Source organism: Caloenas nicobarica, chromosome 18 (assembly GCF_036013445.1).
Source record: "Caloenas nicobarica isolate bCalNic1 chromosome 18, bCalNic1.hap1, whole genome shotgun sequence".
Classification (NCBI taxonomy): Eukaryota; Metazoa; Chordata; class Aves; order Columbiformes; family Columbidae; genus Caloenas; species Caloenas nicobarica.
The window spans coordinates 507,234-522,595 of NC_088262.1; the positions used below are offsets into that span (position 1 = coordinate 507,234).

The window sequence follows — 15,362 nt, forward strand, 5'->3', positions numbered from 1 at the left end:
TGGGCAGCCCCACGACACAGTGTCAAGGGCTGCGCCATCCCAGGTGAGCCTGGTGCCAGCCCCACTGTGCAAGGTGGGGGTGACCCACGGGATGCAGGACCAGGAGCCACCCCACGCCCTGTGGGGATGTCCCCAAGGCACCTTCCTGGCAGCCAGGGGATGCCGAAGGGGCCGGTGGGGGCACAAGGCACCCAAACAACTCCCGGGGCTGGCGCGGGGGCCAGGGGTTCCTGCCCATCCCGAGCCGCACACAGAGCACAGGAGGCTGAGCGTGGTTCGGTGTTTATTTGCTGCAGATCCTCAGCACTAGTTTACAAGGCTGTGGCAAAAAAACCCAGAAAACAAAAATGGTTAGAATAAAAAATCCTGCCACCCCCCCCCTCCAGAGAGGCCTCTGCACGGAACGACCCAACATACAAAATAATCTAAAAGGAGAAAACTATACAGGAGTATTTACACCTCTGATAAATAAACTAATACTGATCCAGGTGCCTCTCTCCAGACCCTGCGCGGTGGCTGGGGGGACAGGACAAGACACGGGCGTTTGCAAGGCAGAGGTGGGGGGGGCTGCGGGCCCCAGCCAGACCCCCAGCAGCAGCCGTCCCTGCACCGGCTCCAGGCACGTCCCACTGCCACAGGCACGTGCCAGAGGCAATGCCACCCGGCGGCACTGGACCAGGGCCTATGTCTGAGCTCCAGCACCCCACAGCTTGGCGAGGGCCTGTCGGTGCCCCACGTGGCACCACTGCACACCGTGATGGTGACAACTCCCTGTCCCTCAGCCCTCCCTGCACCTGCGGGGACCATCCCTGGTGCAGCGGACAGCTGGGAGGGTCCGAAGCGGCAGCGTGGGGAAGCCCAGGACAGACCCAGACCCGCTACAACGCGGGCCAGCAGCTGCACCCCATGGGGCTCTCCCAGTCGCCCCCGGGCTGCTGCTTATCACCCAGCACCAGCAGCACCCCAAAAGCCTTCACCTGCCCAACAGGACACCCCAAATGCTCCAGGACATGGGTGCTGGGGTGATTGGGAGCAGGGAGGGTGCCCAGGTGGCCGAGGCAGGGGGGACAGTTCACACAGGCGGCACTCCCCATTCTGCAGCCCGGCCAGGGCAGGACCAGGCTCCTGCACACAGGGGTGTCCGTGTCCCAGCTCAGGCCCATCAAGATGCTGTCGAGGAGATGAGGCAGTGTGGGGGGGGCAGAGCCACCGAGACGCCCATGCCCCTTCCCTCCCCCATGGTAAAGAAACTGCGAAGCTAAAGCTGAGTCCTGGGCCCGAGGGCCCCGCAGCCTCTGGGACGGGAGACGCTGGGGCTGCTGGGGCACGAGGCCGCTAGTGTCTCTTGGTGGAAGACACCTTCTTCTTCCTGGCCGCCAGCATCTCATAGAAAGGGTCCCGGCTGATGGCTGCCCTGGCACAGAACAAGGGCCGGGTTAGCTGTACAGCCGGGCAAGAGCTGCCACAGGGCCGCAGGCAGGTCCCTTTGTGCCCCTGGGGGAGCCCATTCCCCCCGACCCTTGCAGGGTGCCCAGGAAGCGCAGCAGCTGCTGCCCCACGCCCACTGCCCCCAGCACTCACTTGATGCACTTGATCCACTCCTCCTTCTCCTCGGCCGTGGGGGCGGAGATGCGATACACTGTGTGGTTCCCCTCCACCACGCGCCCGTCCGCCTCCGTCTTGCAGGCCTTGATCACCTGGTCCTTGTTGTCGGGGATGTAGAGCTCAAAGCAGTTCTGGGAGGGGGGAGTCTGTTCAGAGGCAGCGCCTGCTCCCAAGGGGACCCTGGGCTGGGGGGACGAGGTGCAGCACCAGGACTGCAGGCACAGCCACCCCCAACGCAGCAGAGAGGGACAGACACGCTGTGACCGTCACCCCACTGCGCTCAGACACGTCCTGCCACCAGCCCTGGACAATGCGCTGACCAACCAGGGTCTGCACCCTCGCCTCTCCCAGGGACACTCCTCAGGGGCTGCGGCACCTCCCGGCTTTCCCTGCCCCAGTCAAAGCACCAAGGACCTGCACCGGCACTCACCGGCTTCTTGGAGTCCTCCACCTCGCGGATGCTCAGGTTCTCCAGGGGGATGATGCCACGGGGCTCTTTATCCTGGTGGGGACAAGCAGAGGCCTTAGCTCTTTAGCTCTCCAGCACCCTCTGCACAGGCACCCGGTGCTGCCCACCCCAGGGCCGTGTCCTGCACCCCCACAGCCACCGGCACCCAGCATGGCCACCGGCCTCCGGTCTGTGCCGGACCCAGCGCCCTCCCCTGCTCCAGCTCTGTGCCCCGAGCAGTGGCCACTAACCGTTGTGTACTCAAAGTAGTACAGGCAGTTGTCAGTCAGGATGAACCAGCGGCGCTTCCACGTCTTCACCCGGCCTCCTGGGAGCAGAGAAGGGCAGGTTAAGCACAGCTTCGTGCAGCGCGGCTGTGGCACACGGAGGCTGCGGCAGAGCCAGAGCCCAGCGGACACACACAGACAAACACCGGTGCCGAGGCACAAGCAGAGCCAGGCGGGCACCGGGCACAGCAGCAGCAGCAGACACCGGGCAGCACGAGCAGGAGCGGAAAGCAGAGGATGAGGATGGAGGCAGAGCGTGGTGGGGCCGGGTCGGCAGCGCTGCATCCGCTCCCACCCAAAACAAGCTGGCATGGCCAGAGGACGCTGTGATCCAGCAGCACTCAGGGGGCACGGGCGTTTATGTCTGCACAGTGCAGCCCCGCTGCATTCCACCGGCACAGCCCAAGGCCATGAATCACAGAACTGTGGTCGGGGGATTTCACAGCCGCCACTGCAGCAGGAGAAGCTGCTCCCCGGGTGCAGGGACTGCGCACCCTTGGCTGGCACGCTCCGGCCACGGCAGCGGCGCCGGCCATGCTGCCAGCACAGGATGGACACCCAGCTGTGCTGCGAGATGTGTGTGTGTGGGGACACACTCAGCTCCCCGTGTCGGGAAGGCCAAGCACCTCCCTACTCCCCCCGCCAGGCTGGGACCACTGGTTCGGAGCGCAAAAAGCCCCTCTGGCTCCCTCAGCCCAGCCCAAACCTGGGCACGACCCCCTCCAGCCCTGGCTTCCCCAGGGCCACCTCCTCTCTGGGGCTGTGGGGGGAAGAGGCCACGTGCCCGGGCAGGATTCTGTGGCACGGGGAGCGCATGGGCCTGGGGTTCACAGCGGGGAGCCCCGACGTTCCTCAGCACCCGGGCTGTGAGCGGTGGAGCCGGGGCAGCACCGGTGCCGGCACAGAGACTGCTGCCAGCCGATGGCACCGTACACCACGCAGATGGCTCCCACCTGCTCCTGCCCAGCTCCGGGCACTCAGCACCCCCGACCCCCTGCACAGGCTGGGGCCCTTCCCAAGTACACCCCAAACCTGTCCTCACTGCTGCAGCAGGGCTGAGCTGCCTGCGGACACGATGAAGCATGGACAGACGGACGGACAGGCAGCCCCTGCAGCACGGAGCAGCTGCAGCCCCGTCCATCCCCAGCCATGGGGTGTGCCGGGGTTGGGGGGACGCAGGCCTTGGGGAGCGGGGCTGTCCCCTCGCAGGCGAGGCCCCGGGGCCGTGCAGGTGGTTAGCAGCAGCAGCCATGAGACTCATCACCAGCAATTAAAAACAAAAACGAAATGAAGCCCCAGCGGTGGCGTGAGCAGAGCAGGGGAGAGGGGTACGTACCTCCTGAAGTTGGGGGCAAGGAAAGGAAGAGCCAAAATCATGGAAACATACAAATGAGGGAGAAAAGAAAATTAAAAAAAAAAAAAAAAAGGAAAAAAAAAAACTAAAAAGAGGAACCCCAAAGCCCGCCCTCGCCCTGCGGGTCAGTGGGGCAGGGCGGCAGCGAGAAGCCGTGAGGGGCCGGCGGTGCCGCCGTGGGGCTGACAGCCCTGGCTTGCTGTGGCTCTGCGGGGCAGGCGGGGGGCACAGGTCCCCCGCCAGAGCCGGCGACAGGTGGCTCTGGCTCAGCCCCAGGGCTGGTCACAGGGCGGGGACAAAGCCCCTCGGGGTGACAACAGGGCAGAAACCCCCTGGTGAGAGGACAGAGTCCTGACCCCATGAGAGCCCCAGGGACAGGCCCCCGCCAGCCCCCACTCCTGCCAGTACCCGTCCCCCATCGCTTAACCCAGGCAGAGGGTTCCCCAAGGTGCCCAGAGGAGAAGCCACAGGAGCCAGGGCGCGGGGCAGTGCCGCGGGGATGCCATGCACGCTGCCTGCGTGGAGCCGGGATGCGGAGGTGACAATGCCGTGGGAGGTGAGGCAGGGACCGGCCGGTGGCATGGAAGGGACACACGCAGCCTTGGGCAGCTCGCCGCTCGCTCCCGGGGCCTGCTCCAGCAGACCCTGCGGTGACCCAGGGACCAGAACGGCCTCGCAGTCTCTGAGGTCCGACACCAGACCCTGGTACCAGCTCTGCACCCTGGGGGCTTGTGCAACCTCGAGGCAGAATCCTCCGGGATGCCCACCCACGCACACGGCAGGACCGTGCCAGCGGTGAGTCCCCTCCCGCCCAGCCCAGAGCAGACAGAGGGCTGCTGTACATACAGACACCTTCCCCATGGGGCCTCTGCCCCTCTGCAGCCTTGTGTCCCTCCACAGGGCCACGCTCCGAGGAGCCAGGCCAGCAGGCGAGGTGCCCACAGCCCAGCGCATCACACCCAGCCAGCTTCGTCCCTGGGGACAGCCCGTCCCCCCGCCACGTCTGCCCACGCTCACCTAGCTTCAGAAGCCAGCCCTCCCGGTCGGGGTTGAAGAAGGTGTGGGTGAGGTCGTTGCCATCGTCCTCAGGGATTTTGAAGGGCTCGTTCTTGATGCTCTCATAGAGATTCTGGTACAACGATACGCAGGTCAGCTCCACTCCACCGGGAGCTCTGCAGTCTGGCCCCAGCCCCTCCGCGTCCCGTCCCTCACCTGCAGCAGCTCCTCAGGCAGGTCCCCCCCATCGTTGATGCCACGGTTCATGGCGATGAAGCGCTCGGCTGTGGGTTTGTCCTTGACGTTGGGGTTGTGCAGGCTGGTGTTCAGCATGATGATAGCGAAGGAGAGCACGTAGCAGGTATCTGCCGGGACGGAGAGGAAAGTCAGCCACAAGGCAGGCGGGCTGGGAGCAGGGCCGGGGCAGGAGCTCACCCGTGGACTGGAACACGCCGGGGTTGCACTGGCAGTACCGCTGGGCAAATGCCTCCATCATCCGGTCGATCTTCTGTGCCTCCCCAGGCAAGCGGAAGCTCCACAGGAACTGCCTGTGGGGATCGAGTGTTGCGCTGGTCTGGGGGCTCCACACACCCCCAGGCCAGGCTGGCATTGCTGCAGCCCCCCAGCAGCCCCTGCCCATCCTGCTGATGGGACACAGCTCAGCCCCCAAACCCTCGCTCACCGCAGGGCCTGCACGAGGTTGAGGTCGGTGAACTCGTGCAGCTCCACGAAGGCGTGCAGGACCTGGATGTTGAACTCATCCCTGCGGGAACAAAGCCAGAGCACGAGGGATGCGTGACCAGCAAGTCCTGTGACTGCCCAGCAGCCCCACGGCTCCCTGCCCCGCTCTAGGCTCAGCTCATGTAGGGGGGGAACTTGCAGCTCCCCCAGCTGAGCCCTGGGCTGGTCTGCACAAACCAGCTGCTGGCAAATACCAGCCACGGACCGAACAGCCCCCAGAACCCAGGGTGCCCACTCCCGCTGTGCCACCACTCGGCTGCCCTGGAAGCTCAAAGAGCCACCATGTCCCATCTCCTAGGTGGTGAGAGCCCAGGGCACCCTCAGGAGCCCCTGGCGCCCCAGGCCAGCGCACCTCTCACCCAAGTAGTCACCGATGGCTGTCTTGTTGAGGCCCTCTCCCTTGTACAGGAACTGGGCGATGTCCTCGCACGTGTTCTTCAGCAGGTCGTTCTCGATCAGGAACTGGATGCCCTGGAGTGGTGTGAGCGGTGCTGCTGCTGACACGCCAGCCCTGCCCCAGCCCACGGCCAGGACCCCCCAGGAGCCTGTGGCCCCGCTCCCCACTGGCCCACCCCACAGTACCTTCTTGGGGTCCATGTTGAACTTCTTCCTGCCCATCGCCACCTGCTTGTTCCTCTGCATGTTTTTCCTGCAAAGCATAAAGCAGGTCTGAGCACTGAGGAGGGACCTGGCTTGTTCCTGCCCACCCCCTCAGGCAGAGCCCTGCGAGGCTCAGCCTGGACCAAACGGGAGCTGATCGACCTGGCCCAGGTCCCCGGTGCCGAACCTGCACGGGGTGACACCAGCACATGGCCCTGTCTGCCCTGTTCCACGGCAGAGCGGTGCAGGGCTGCCCTGAGCACCGAGGAGCTGCCGTGTCCCATCCCTGTGTCATCCCGTGCCGAAGGGCACAGCACCTGGCAGGTCACCTCTGCACGGGGTCTGGGGCGAGCTGGGGGTTGTGGGGATGGCAGCCTTCAGACCCCAGAAGTGACTGGAAACGACTGCAAGTCAGCTCCAGGCAGCTGGGACCCCCTAATCCCAGGCCGGCATCGTCTCCACCAGTTCACAATAACAAAGTCTGACAGTTGCTGCAGCCAGACAGAGGGGCTGAGGCTTGGAAAAACAGAGCTGTGGAGCAGCAGTTCAGAGCGGGATCCTGCTGCTGCTCCAGGAGATTCAGGGTGCCTGGGAAAGCCCCTGCAGCAGCACCCGCGGGACACAGGACACGGCTGCACCGCGTGAGTGAGCCGGTGTCCAGGGACGGGCTGGGCTCACCGCGGGGGACGGGGCTCGGCAGAGGCCTAGGGCTGCGCCGGGACCCTGTGACCGCAAGACTCACCTCTCCTCCGTGGAGCCCAGGTTCTCGATCTCATTTGTCACTTCTGCTATCTCATCTTTCAGCCGCTGAGGGGACAGAGGGCACTGAGACGGGGGTACCTGCCTCCCCTTCCCAAACCCTCCAGCCCCAGCCCTGGCAGCAGCTGCGGCCCAGGGCTGCCCTTCTCTCCCACTGCCAAGAGCAGGCAGGGCACCCACAGGCCGGGGCTCGGGAGGCAGCAGCCAGCCCCGCAGCCCCCTCCCTTCCCTCCTTCCCACCCCTGGGGCTGAACCAGCGTGGGGGTACCCACAGAGGGGCTGCACCCGCTGCCAAAGCCCAGCAGCATTGCCATGCACAGAGCTGCAGGAAGGAAGAGATTCAGCGTTAACAAAATTACCCCCTAATCCCTTTAGATCGTGCCCAGCATATGGCAGTAATTAGCCTCTGCTGCCTTAATCAGGGACGTGACTGACGAGCGTCCCAGCTGAGCGCTGACCTCGCAGCTGCTCACCAGGGCAGTGGCCTGGCCCAGCAACATGGTCCCTGCCCGTGCCAGAGGGGCTGTCGTGGAGACACTGGTGCCCCGGGCTGCAGAGAGTGGCACAAGTGCAAAGCCCGGAGCTCTGCAGGGTGCAGGAAAAGCCACGGCTGCCTCGGCCTGGCAGGTCTACTGGGAACCTCCCCCAGCCCTGCTGGGACCCCTCCCCAGCCCCAGGGCCCCTCAGAGGCAGCACTATGGGGCAGTGGGGCGGCAGCAGCCTCACAGGCCACGAGGAGCCAGAGGCTGGTGAGAAGAGGGGATGGGAGCACAAACCCGACCCATGGCCCTGCGCCAGCACCCTAATGCCCCAGACAGCCCTGGCCAGGGCAGCCGCTGCTCTCACCTCACCTGGGCCGCCCTCCCCTTTCCCAGCAGTAGGGCCAGGGACCCTGGATGGGCCTGCAGGGACTCTGCCCAGTGACACAGGCAGAGATTGTCCCCTGCCTGCCAGAGGACAGCCCCAAGCAGGTGGCTGCTGTGCCCAGGACAGGGGAATTGCACGCGGTGGCCCCAGCACCACACCTGTATGTCAGCCAGCAGCTCCTGCTTGCGGCGGCGGATGTTCTCCAGCTCCTGGCACTCCTCCGGGGTCAGGTCACTGGGCACTGGGCAGAGACACGCTCAGGTCAGTGCGCATGGCCGTGGGGGTCGTCCCCACCAGGCTCCAGGCGCAGCTGCTGCTCCTGGGGTCGTCAGGAGCTGGACACAGCGCTGCCGGGTGCCCGGAGAGCTGGACCGGCAAGCAGCGGCCAAGTGCCACTGACGGCATGCGAAGAATGTGAAGGCCAGGGCATCGCCTCGCTGGGCAGCAGCAGCAGCGGGGGAGCCGGGCACGGCCGGTTCCTGCTGATTCAGCCCGCGGTGGCCGGGCAGTGAGGACCAGCGCGGCCCCTGGACCAGCTCCAGCGCTCCTCCTCCTGGCTCTGCCAAGGTCAGTTTAACTCCGCTCTACCCCAGCTGGGCTGGTGTCGGTGCCCGTCCCAGTCCCTGCTGTGGCTCTGCTGTGCCCCATGGCACCAGGCTGGGCCTGGGAGCTGGGCAGCCCTCCGGCACACCATCCGCGAGGCCCGAGCCCAGGTCCCCCTCCTCACTGCAGCTCCCGGGACATTCCTGGTGCTCCCCGGGCGTATCCTGCTCTGCAGTGACATGGTATCTTGCTCCTGTTCCCTCCTGTCCCCAGGGTCACCTGTTCCTCCCACAGAGCTCCCGGTCCTCGCCTGCTGCCTGCGGCCCCCACCTCTGCCAGCGGGTTCCAGCGAGTCCCTCGCACCCCACGCCAAGAGAACACCAAAGCACCGGTCCCTCTGGAGCACCAGCCCCGAGGGAGGCAGCAGCACCCACCGGCTCGGCCCTCGTGCCGCCTCCTGCCCGGGGTGCTGGGAACGGGCACGTGGCAGTGCCGCCACCGCCCTCTCCTTCCCCAAACATCGCTGCTCCATTCTCCGCCGCCCCGCATGCCACCACTGCTGCCAGCCTGACTCACCCAGCGCGGCCACCTGCCCCGTCCCAGGGACACCTCGTGCTTTGGGACTGTCGTTGCCCTCAACTACGCATCATTCCTCTCCAAGCCACCGTTGCCTCCTCCGTGGGAGCCACAATCGCAACTGCACAAACCGAATCTGTGAGCTCAGCACTTCCCTGGCTCCACTCGGGCTTTCTGACGAGCTTCCTCCTTCACAAAAACCCCCCACTGCCGAGGTCGGCAGCACCCGCAGCTTGCGACACTGTCCCTTGACACCACAGTAACACTTCCCAATATTTTCAGTCTCTGACGCTATGAAGCACAAACCAGACAAGCCAGCCCAGGGCACCAGGTTAAAAGTTACTTAAAGCACAGAGGTCTTGCCTTATCCATATATCCAAGCAGCCTTCGCACACCCCAGTGCCGTTCCCGACAACGCTCAGCCCTCCTGCCTGGCGCCCAGGGCACTCGGCAAGCCTGGGCTTGCTGTGGGAGGACCAAGCTGCACCATGTGCTCGTTGCCAGACACAAAACCCCCCAAATCCCTGGGCTGCAGCTGCCGCTGCAGGACCCTCCCGCCCGGCACAGCCGCAGGGAGATGAAACTTGGTGCCAGGGCTGGACCTGCCCTGAGAGGAGCCAGCCGAGGGCAGGAGGCTGCAGCCAGCAAAGCGAGTCCCGGCAGGGGCAGCTCTGCAACCCCTGCCAACCCCCGAGCGGACGGGGGTCTCGGCAGCCCCCGAGCGGGCACAGCAGAGGATGAGATGCTGCCGGGCAGAGGGTCCAGCGGGTCCGTACCAGACCCAGGAAGGTCCCTCCCCATCGCGCTGCTGCGGTGCAGGGCGAGCACTCGTGACAGTGGCCCGGCCATGTCAGCAGCAGCCAGAGGAACAGAAACCCCAGACGCAAGAGCTTTTCTGGGGAAGGAAGAGGGCGGTAGCCCTTCCCCGGCCCTCTGCACGGCCCCAGCACCGAGCAGGGCTGAACGGCTCCCAAGGGGCCACTGAAGCCACAGGCTGCAGGGAAGGGGAGGCCAGAGCCACTACTTGCTGTCCTGGCTCCAGCCTGGCACAGCAGTTGGGGCGCAGTGACCCACGGGATCCCGGCGCTCGTCTGCCCCTCCCTCGCCCCAGGCCGGGCTCACCGCTGCTCTCCGTGCTCAGCACCATCCTGGCAGAGCCGCCTCCCCGGGTCGTGCCTGTGCTGCCCACGGCTCCGCGGAGGTGCTGCTGTTTGGGGTGCACGCCCTGCCCGCCCCGGTGCTTTCCACAGTGAGTCAGGGCCACATGGGGCCAATGAGCTCCAGGGCCACACGGGCGTCACCAGCACCGAGGCCTCACCAGGAGCCAGCACCAGCAACACCCTGTTCCTGCCGCAGCGAGCTCAGGGCCACCAGCACCTTAACTCCCCTGCTCCCAGCAGGACCGGGCAGTCGGGGCCCCACTCCCCATCCTTGGTCCTGGGGTCAGGACGTGACGTGCCAGGGTCCAGCCAGACGGGTACTGGGGCTGGCCAGCCCTCCCTTCCTTGAGGGCTGCTCAGGACACTCGATCCGGCCCTGCAGCTCCCCTGTGCTGGTCCCAGGGGAGGATGCTCCCCACCATCTTGTCCCCTCACTCCAGGGTGCCTGTTTGGACCCTGTGGCTGCCTACAGGACCAGTGTCTGGCAGAGCCCGGGGCCTGGGGGCTGTGCCTGCAGCAGGAGCTCCCAGCACATCCCCGACCCCCTATCAGCTGCTTGGAGAGGCCACGTGAGCCTCAGTGCCTTGACTCAGCTGAATCCTGCTCGGCAGCACGACATGGAGAAGCGGTGCCCAGCACAGCGGCTGCGGAGCAGGGGCAGGAAGGGCCCCGCGGGGCCCCAAGCCCTGCCGCCGTCACAGCACACCACATCCTGCTTGCACCGCGCCATGTGCGCATCCCAGGTTGCGTCAGCCCCATCCTTCCCCCCCGACAGCCAAGGGGCATCAGGAGAAGGGTTTGGGCACAGGCAGCTCCAGAAAAGACCTTCCCAGGTGGCCGGACCCAGCCAGAGCACTCGTCCCACTTCTGTGCGGCCATTCCCAGCTCCTCATGCCTGGCAGACATCCCACGTCCACAGCCACTGCCTGGCTCCCCTGGCTCCCGCACTCCCCACGCATGGACCCCCAGCCCATGGTGCAGCCACGCAGGCACCGGTTTGGCCACATCCACGTGCACTAAGTGCTGTGAGGGTGCCAGCAGCACAGCCGGGCAGGCACCTCGCTTGCTCTCCGCACTGTTCCCCGTGCCAGGCCGCAGGAGGAGCAGAGCCCGCTGCCCCTCGGCCTCGGCTGCCCACGGGGCGTCTGGAGCAGGTCCCACCGCAGCCCTATGCCCCTATGCACAGCCACCTCCGGCCCCACGCTTGGGCAGGGACCCACAGACAGCAGCGGCTCACACAGATGGCTGGGGAGGCCGGCGGTGCGCGGGGGAAGGAGGCAGCGAGACGGTGAGGACTCTGTGCTGCTGTAGGCAGGAGCCAGATGGAGCCAGAGCTGCGGGCACCGTCATGGCTGCTGGGGGACGGGGACCCTGTGGCGAGCAGAACGGAGGGCATGAAGCACCTACCTGCCTTGGTGGCCACTGAGGGGCAGAGGAAGGCCTGGAAGCTGGAGGCACAGAGCTCGCTGACCGTCCCCATGGTGTTGGGGGTCCCGCACGGGACACGGCAGGCAGGAGCAGGCAGCAGCAGGCAGGAGCAGGCAGGGCTCAACAGCAGGCACCCTGCAGGCAGCGCACAGGCAGGGCGCAGGCAGGAGAGCCGGAGGACTCTGGCTCTGGAGGCAGCCGGGAAGGCGGCTCTGGCCGGGCAGCTCCAGCTGCGGAGCCCACGCGCCAGCCCGGCGTGTCCCCGCCTGCACGGCAGCCGCTCCGCTCCCGACGCTTTGGCCGGTGGCGCAGAGCCACTGAAGAGGATGAGGAGTTTGGGAACACCCCAGGAGCCCCCCCGCGCCACACTGCCTGCCCCCAGCAGCCCCGTTGCCCCATGGGGGGCCGGCTGTAGGGTATTTTTAGAGGGGTTTTATCCCTCTGTATTAGAGCGCTAAGCATCGGGAGCCGGCGGTCGCGTAGCAACCAGCACTGCAGAAAGGAAGGTGCACCAAAAGACAAGGCAGCTCCGGCAAGGCGTGGGGAGCAGGGGGTGCTGCCGCGGCCCCCGCTTGTGGGGCACAGGGCCCAGACACTGATCCCAGCACAGCCCCACGCACGGGCAGCCCCGCTGCACCTCTGCCAGCCCTGGCCATGCCGGTCAGACCCGGGTTCTGGGCTTGCCTCCTGCTCTGCCGCCAGCCCGGTGCTGGGGGCTCCTGCAGCCGGGACGGGGGGGCCCTGCCCCGGGATCCTGGCCTGGGGCCAGCGGTGGAGCTGGGGGAAGGCGCTGCCCTCCTGTCCCCCAGCACCCACATCCCTCCAGCCCCACGGGAGTTGAGCGAACCAAACCGGACTGACAGCTCTTTCCCTCAAAGCAGGAGCGATCCCGAGTGCAAGGCAAAGCCCTGAGGAACAAACCCCAGAGCCTGTCGGGGCAGGAGGCAGTGTCCTGTGGCCAGCGTGGCTGCCAGGATCCAGCAAGCTCTGCTCACCCGTGCCAGCAGCACCAGGACATGCTGAGCCAGGAGAAACCTGAGCGGGGCCAGCAGCGGGAAGGGCACCCGGGAGCTGCCCTTGCGGGCAGGGGTTGTGGGGCAGGAGGGGACGCGGCTCCCGGGAGCAGTGCAGTTGCGAAGGGCAGGAAAGGTGGGGGAGACGGGCAGGTCCCAGGGCTGTGAGGGCAGCCAGGCGCTGGCCACTGACGGGACCAACATGCTGGTTTCGGCACCACTTCCCCTTTCCCAGGGTCAAAGAGGTGGTTGCCGCATCGCCAGGAGGCAAAAGGGCAGGCAAGAGGAGCCGCAAATGGCGGGCATGTGATTTGGCAAATGCCTACCCGGGGCCTGGACCGGTACCTACAGAAACCCCCATGCAGCAAGGGCACCCGTGGGTGCTCTGGTCTGTGTGAAGCGCCTCCCACGCTGAGTGACCCGGATGCGCAGCTCAACCCTCACACCCTGCCTGGGTAAGGTGGGTGTTCACCACCACCCAGCGCTATGTTAACCACAGCTCTGGGCGCTGATCCGGGCCCCAGAGAGCAGCCCCCCTGCCAGCCTCCCCCTCCCTCGGGCCCAGAGCAGAAACATCCAACCCCGACGCGAAAGCACAGAGCACAGAACAGCTAAAACAGCCGTCCGGGGCCCCACGGGCCGCACTGTGTCCCTGATGTGTAATTGCTGAGCATCAGCAACGTGCCTCATCGTTCTCCGCTCCCCAGCTCTCGGGAGGAATCGGCTCATTATCCCTGCCCAACACCACACTGCCCGAGCCCCCGGCGCCAGCTCTGCTCTGAGCCCGGTGTCATCCCCGCATGGTCCCCGTGTCCTTGACTCGGGAGCCCCAGAGACCTGTGGAAGAGGGAGATGCCAGGGAAAGGGCTGGTGTGGAGAGGGCAGGGACCCCCAGCCTGAGGGGGACCTGGCAGCCCCCGCTTCGGGCTCTCCCGCACCTTGCACAGCCCAGCCCACCTTCTGGCACCGGCCATCCCGCCCCAGACAGTGAGGCCCCCCCGTGCACAAGCCGCTTTGCAGGAGACTGCATCAGCCGCGCTTAGAGAAATCCCTTAATCCCTGGGCCAGAGCGCACGGTAATCCCCAGGGGGCAGCAGGATTACCAGCTCCCCTCTGGGCCCAAGCCGAGACGGGGCCCAGCTCAGGACACAGTGCTGCGACAGGACCATACTCCCCGCGGCTGCTCACCAGTGCTGCAGCTCCGCGGGGCCGGAGCCACCGGGCCAGCTCCTCACCATGACACCGCCGGCCCCCAGTGCAGAGGCGCTTGCCCCACAGCCCCTTGCTCGGCCAGCTCTGCGCTGAGGACGGGTCGGGCTCATCGCTGCCCCGCGGGGAGGTGCTGGAGGGGGATCAGGAGCCGGGGGAGCCCACATCTGTGCCGCCAGCTGCTCACCCTGGGATTTGCTCTCCAGCAGACGGCCGGAGGGGCCACGTGTGGTGGGGCAGACACTGATGTCAGCACAATCCCACCAGCGAGAGCCTTCCCGTCAGCTCCCACCGCACCGAGGCCTCAGCAGTCTGTCCTCTGCAAAACCAACAGAGCTCAAGGGCTTTGGGAGAGCTGCAGACCGTGATGCCGTTGAACAGGGGCAGTGATGGGGATGTGGAGGTAGACACTGCCCGTCCCATGTGCTGCCACACAGCCCCGCAGCACGGCGAGCGGGCAGTTCTGATGCTGACGGACGACCCGGGATGTCTTCCAGGCAATTCTGGGAAGCCGCTCACAGAATCGCTCCCCGCAGTGCGCTCCTGTTAATGGGCCGCATCTGACAACGCCCGTGCCAGGCCGCACACCAGCGGGGCTGCGCACTTGCGCCTTATCTCACACAGTGAACTCCCCACCGTGAAGTGCAGACGCTTTGGGGTGGAACAGCAGCCTCCTAATCGGCTGCGTTGCACAAGTGCGACGGCAGGAAGCCGGCCCGTGAGCCAGCACTGCCCGTAGCGGTGGCCCCGGCAGCGCCCGGGTGACCTTGGCTCCCAGGAAGAACAGTCACCAACACAGGTCACAGCATCGGGGCCTTGGGTGCAGATCTCGCCCAAACAGACCCTAGCCTCCCCCTCGCCAAAGTCCCTGCTCAAGGAAACCCCCCCTCCCGACCCACAGGAACTTGCCTCATCAGCACTGGGAGGGAACGCTCTGCGGATACAGAAGATGGAGAAAAGCGAGGAAGCAACTTGCACACACCCGAGAGAGAGACCTGCAGCCCCGGAGCTGCCTCAGCCGCGCCGGGCGCTGCCGAGCCAGAGCAGTTCCTCAGACACTTGATGGACGCCATCAGCACAGACCTGCCCTGCCTGCGGAGCCTGAACTCGGAGCTCTGAGGCAGCAGCTGAATACAAAGTGTGAGCGGCGGAGGGAAGGCGAGCGGGCGGCGGGGCCCCGACCGGCAGCTCCGACACCGCGGGCAGCGCAGGAGGTTCCGGCCGCGCGGGGCCGAGCCCGGGCTGGGCCGGGAGCGAAACGGCAGCGCCCGGGGGGTGCGGGGGCCCGGCCCCGGCAGCTCGCCCCGCTCCCCGCGCTGGCGGAGGGCACCGGGTCCCGCTTCACCCCAACGCTTCCTCCGCCTCGGCCCCGCCCGGCCGGTGTCGCGGAGGCCGCTCTGTCACCTGCGGGTCCCGCAGCCCCCGCTGCTGCACCTGGGAGCGGCCCGGCCCACACCCGCCCGCCCGCCCCGGAGAGCCGCCCCGGGAACCCCCGCGGCCCGCCCCGGCCCCTCGCCCCGGCCCCTCGGCTGCATGCCCGAGGCCGTTCGCCCCGCCGCGGCCCGGGGGTCTCTCGGAAGCCCCGCGGTCCCGGGCGCTGCCCCGTCCCCCGTCCCGCACTGACCGGAGCCGCCCTCCTCCTCCTCCATCCCGCCGCTCCGGCCCCGCCCGCCGAGGTCGCCGAGGCCGCCACGGGCGGCGGCACGTGACGCGCAGCGCGGGCGGTGCCCCGCAGACCCCGCCCCCTCCGCCGCCCCGCCCCTTCCGGCGCCGCGA

General features: G+C 66.8%; 1 protein-coding gene across 2 annotated transcripts; it reads right to left on the minus strand.

Moving 5' to 3' along the window:
• Positions 1 to 270: 270 nt before the first annotated feature.
• CYTH1 (cytohesin 1) lies at positions 271 to 15,290 on the minus strand. 2 transcript variants are annotated; one of them, XM_065647524.1, is made up of 13 exons: positions 15,211 to 15,290; positions 7,816 to 7,898; positions 6,774 to 6,838; positions 6,014 to 6,080; positions 5,784 to 5,902; positions 5,373 to 5,453; positions 5,126 to 5,238; positions 4,907 to 5,055; positions 4,712 to 4,823; positions 2,305 to 2,381; positions 2,036 to 2,107; positions 1,582 to 1,736; positions 271 to 1,414 (listed from the first exon to the last, which is right to left on the minus strand). In XM_065647524.1, exons 1-13 carry the CDS (start codon positions 15,233 to 15,235, stop codon positions 1,336 to 1,338), a joined length of 1,197 nt encoding a protein of 398 aa, XP_065503596.1. In that variant the 5' UTR covers positions 15,236 to 15,290; the 3' UTR covers positions 271 to 1,335. The 2 variants fall into 2 exon arrangements, with proteins under 2 accessions (XP_065503596.1, XP_065503597.1); XM_065647525.1 differs by lacking the exon at positions 15,211 to 15,290 and adding an exon at positions 8,777 to 8,824 and having other exon boundaries at positions 2,305 to 2,383; positions 4,711 to 4,823.
• Positions 15,291 to 15,362: the final 72 nt, after the last annotated feature.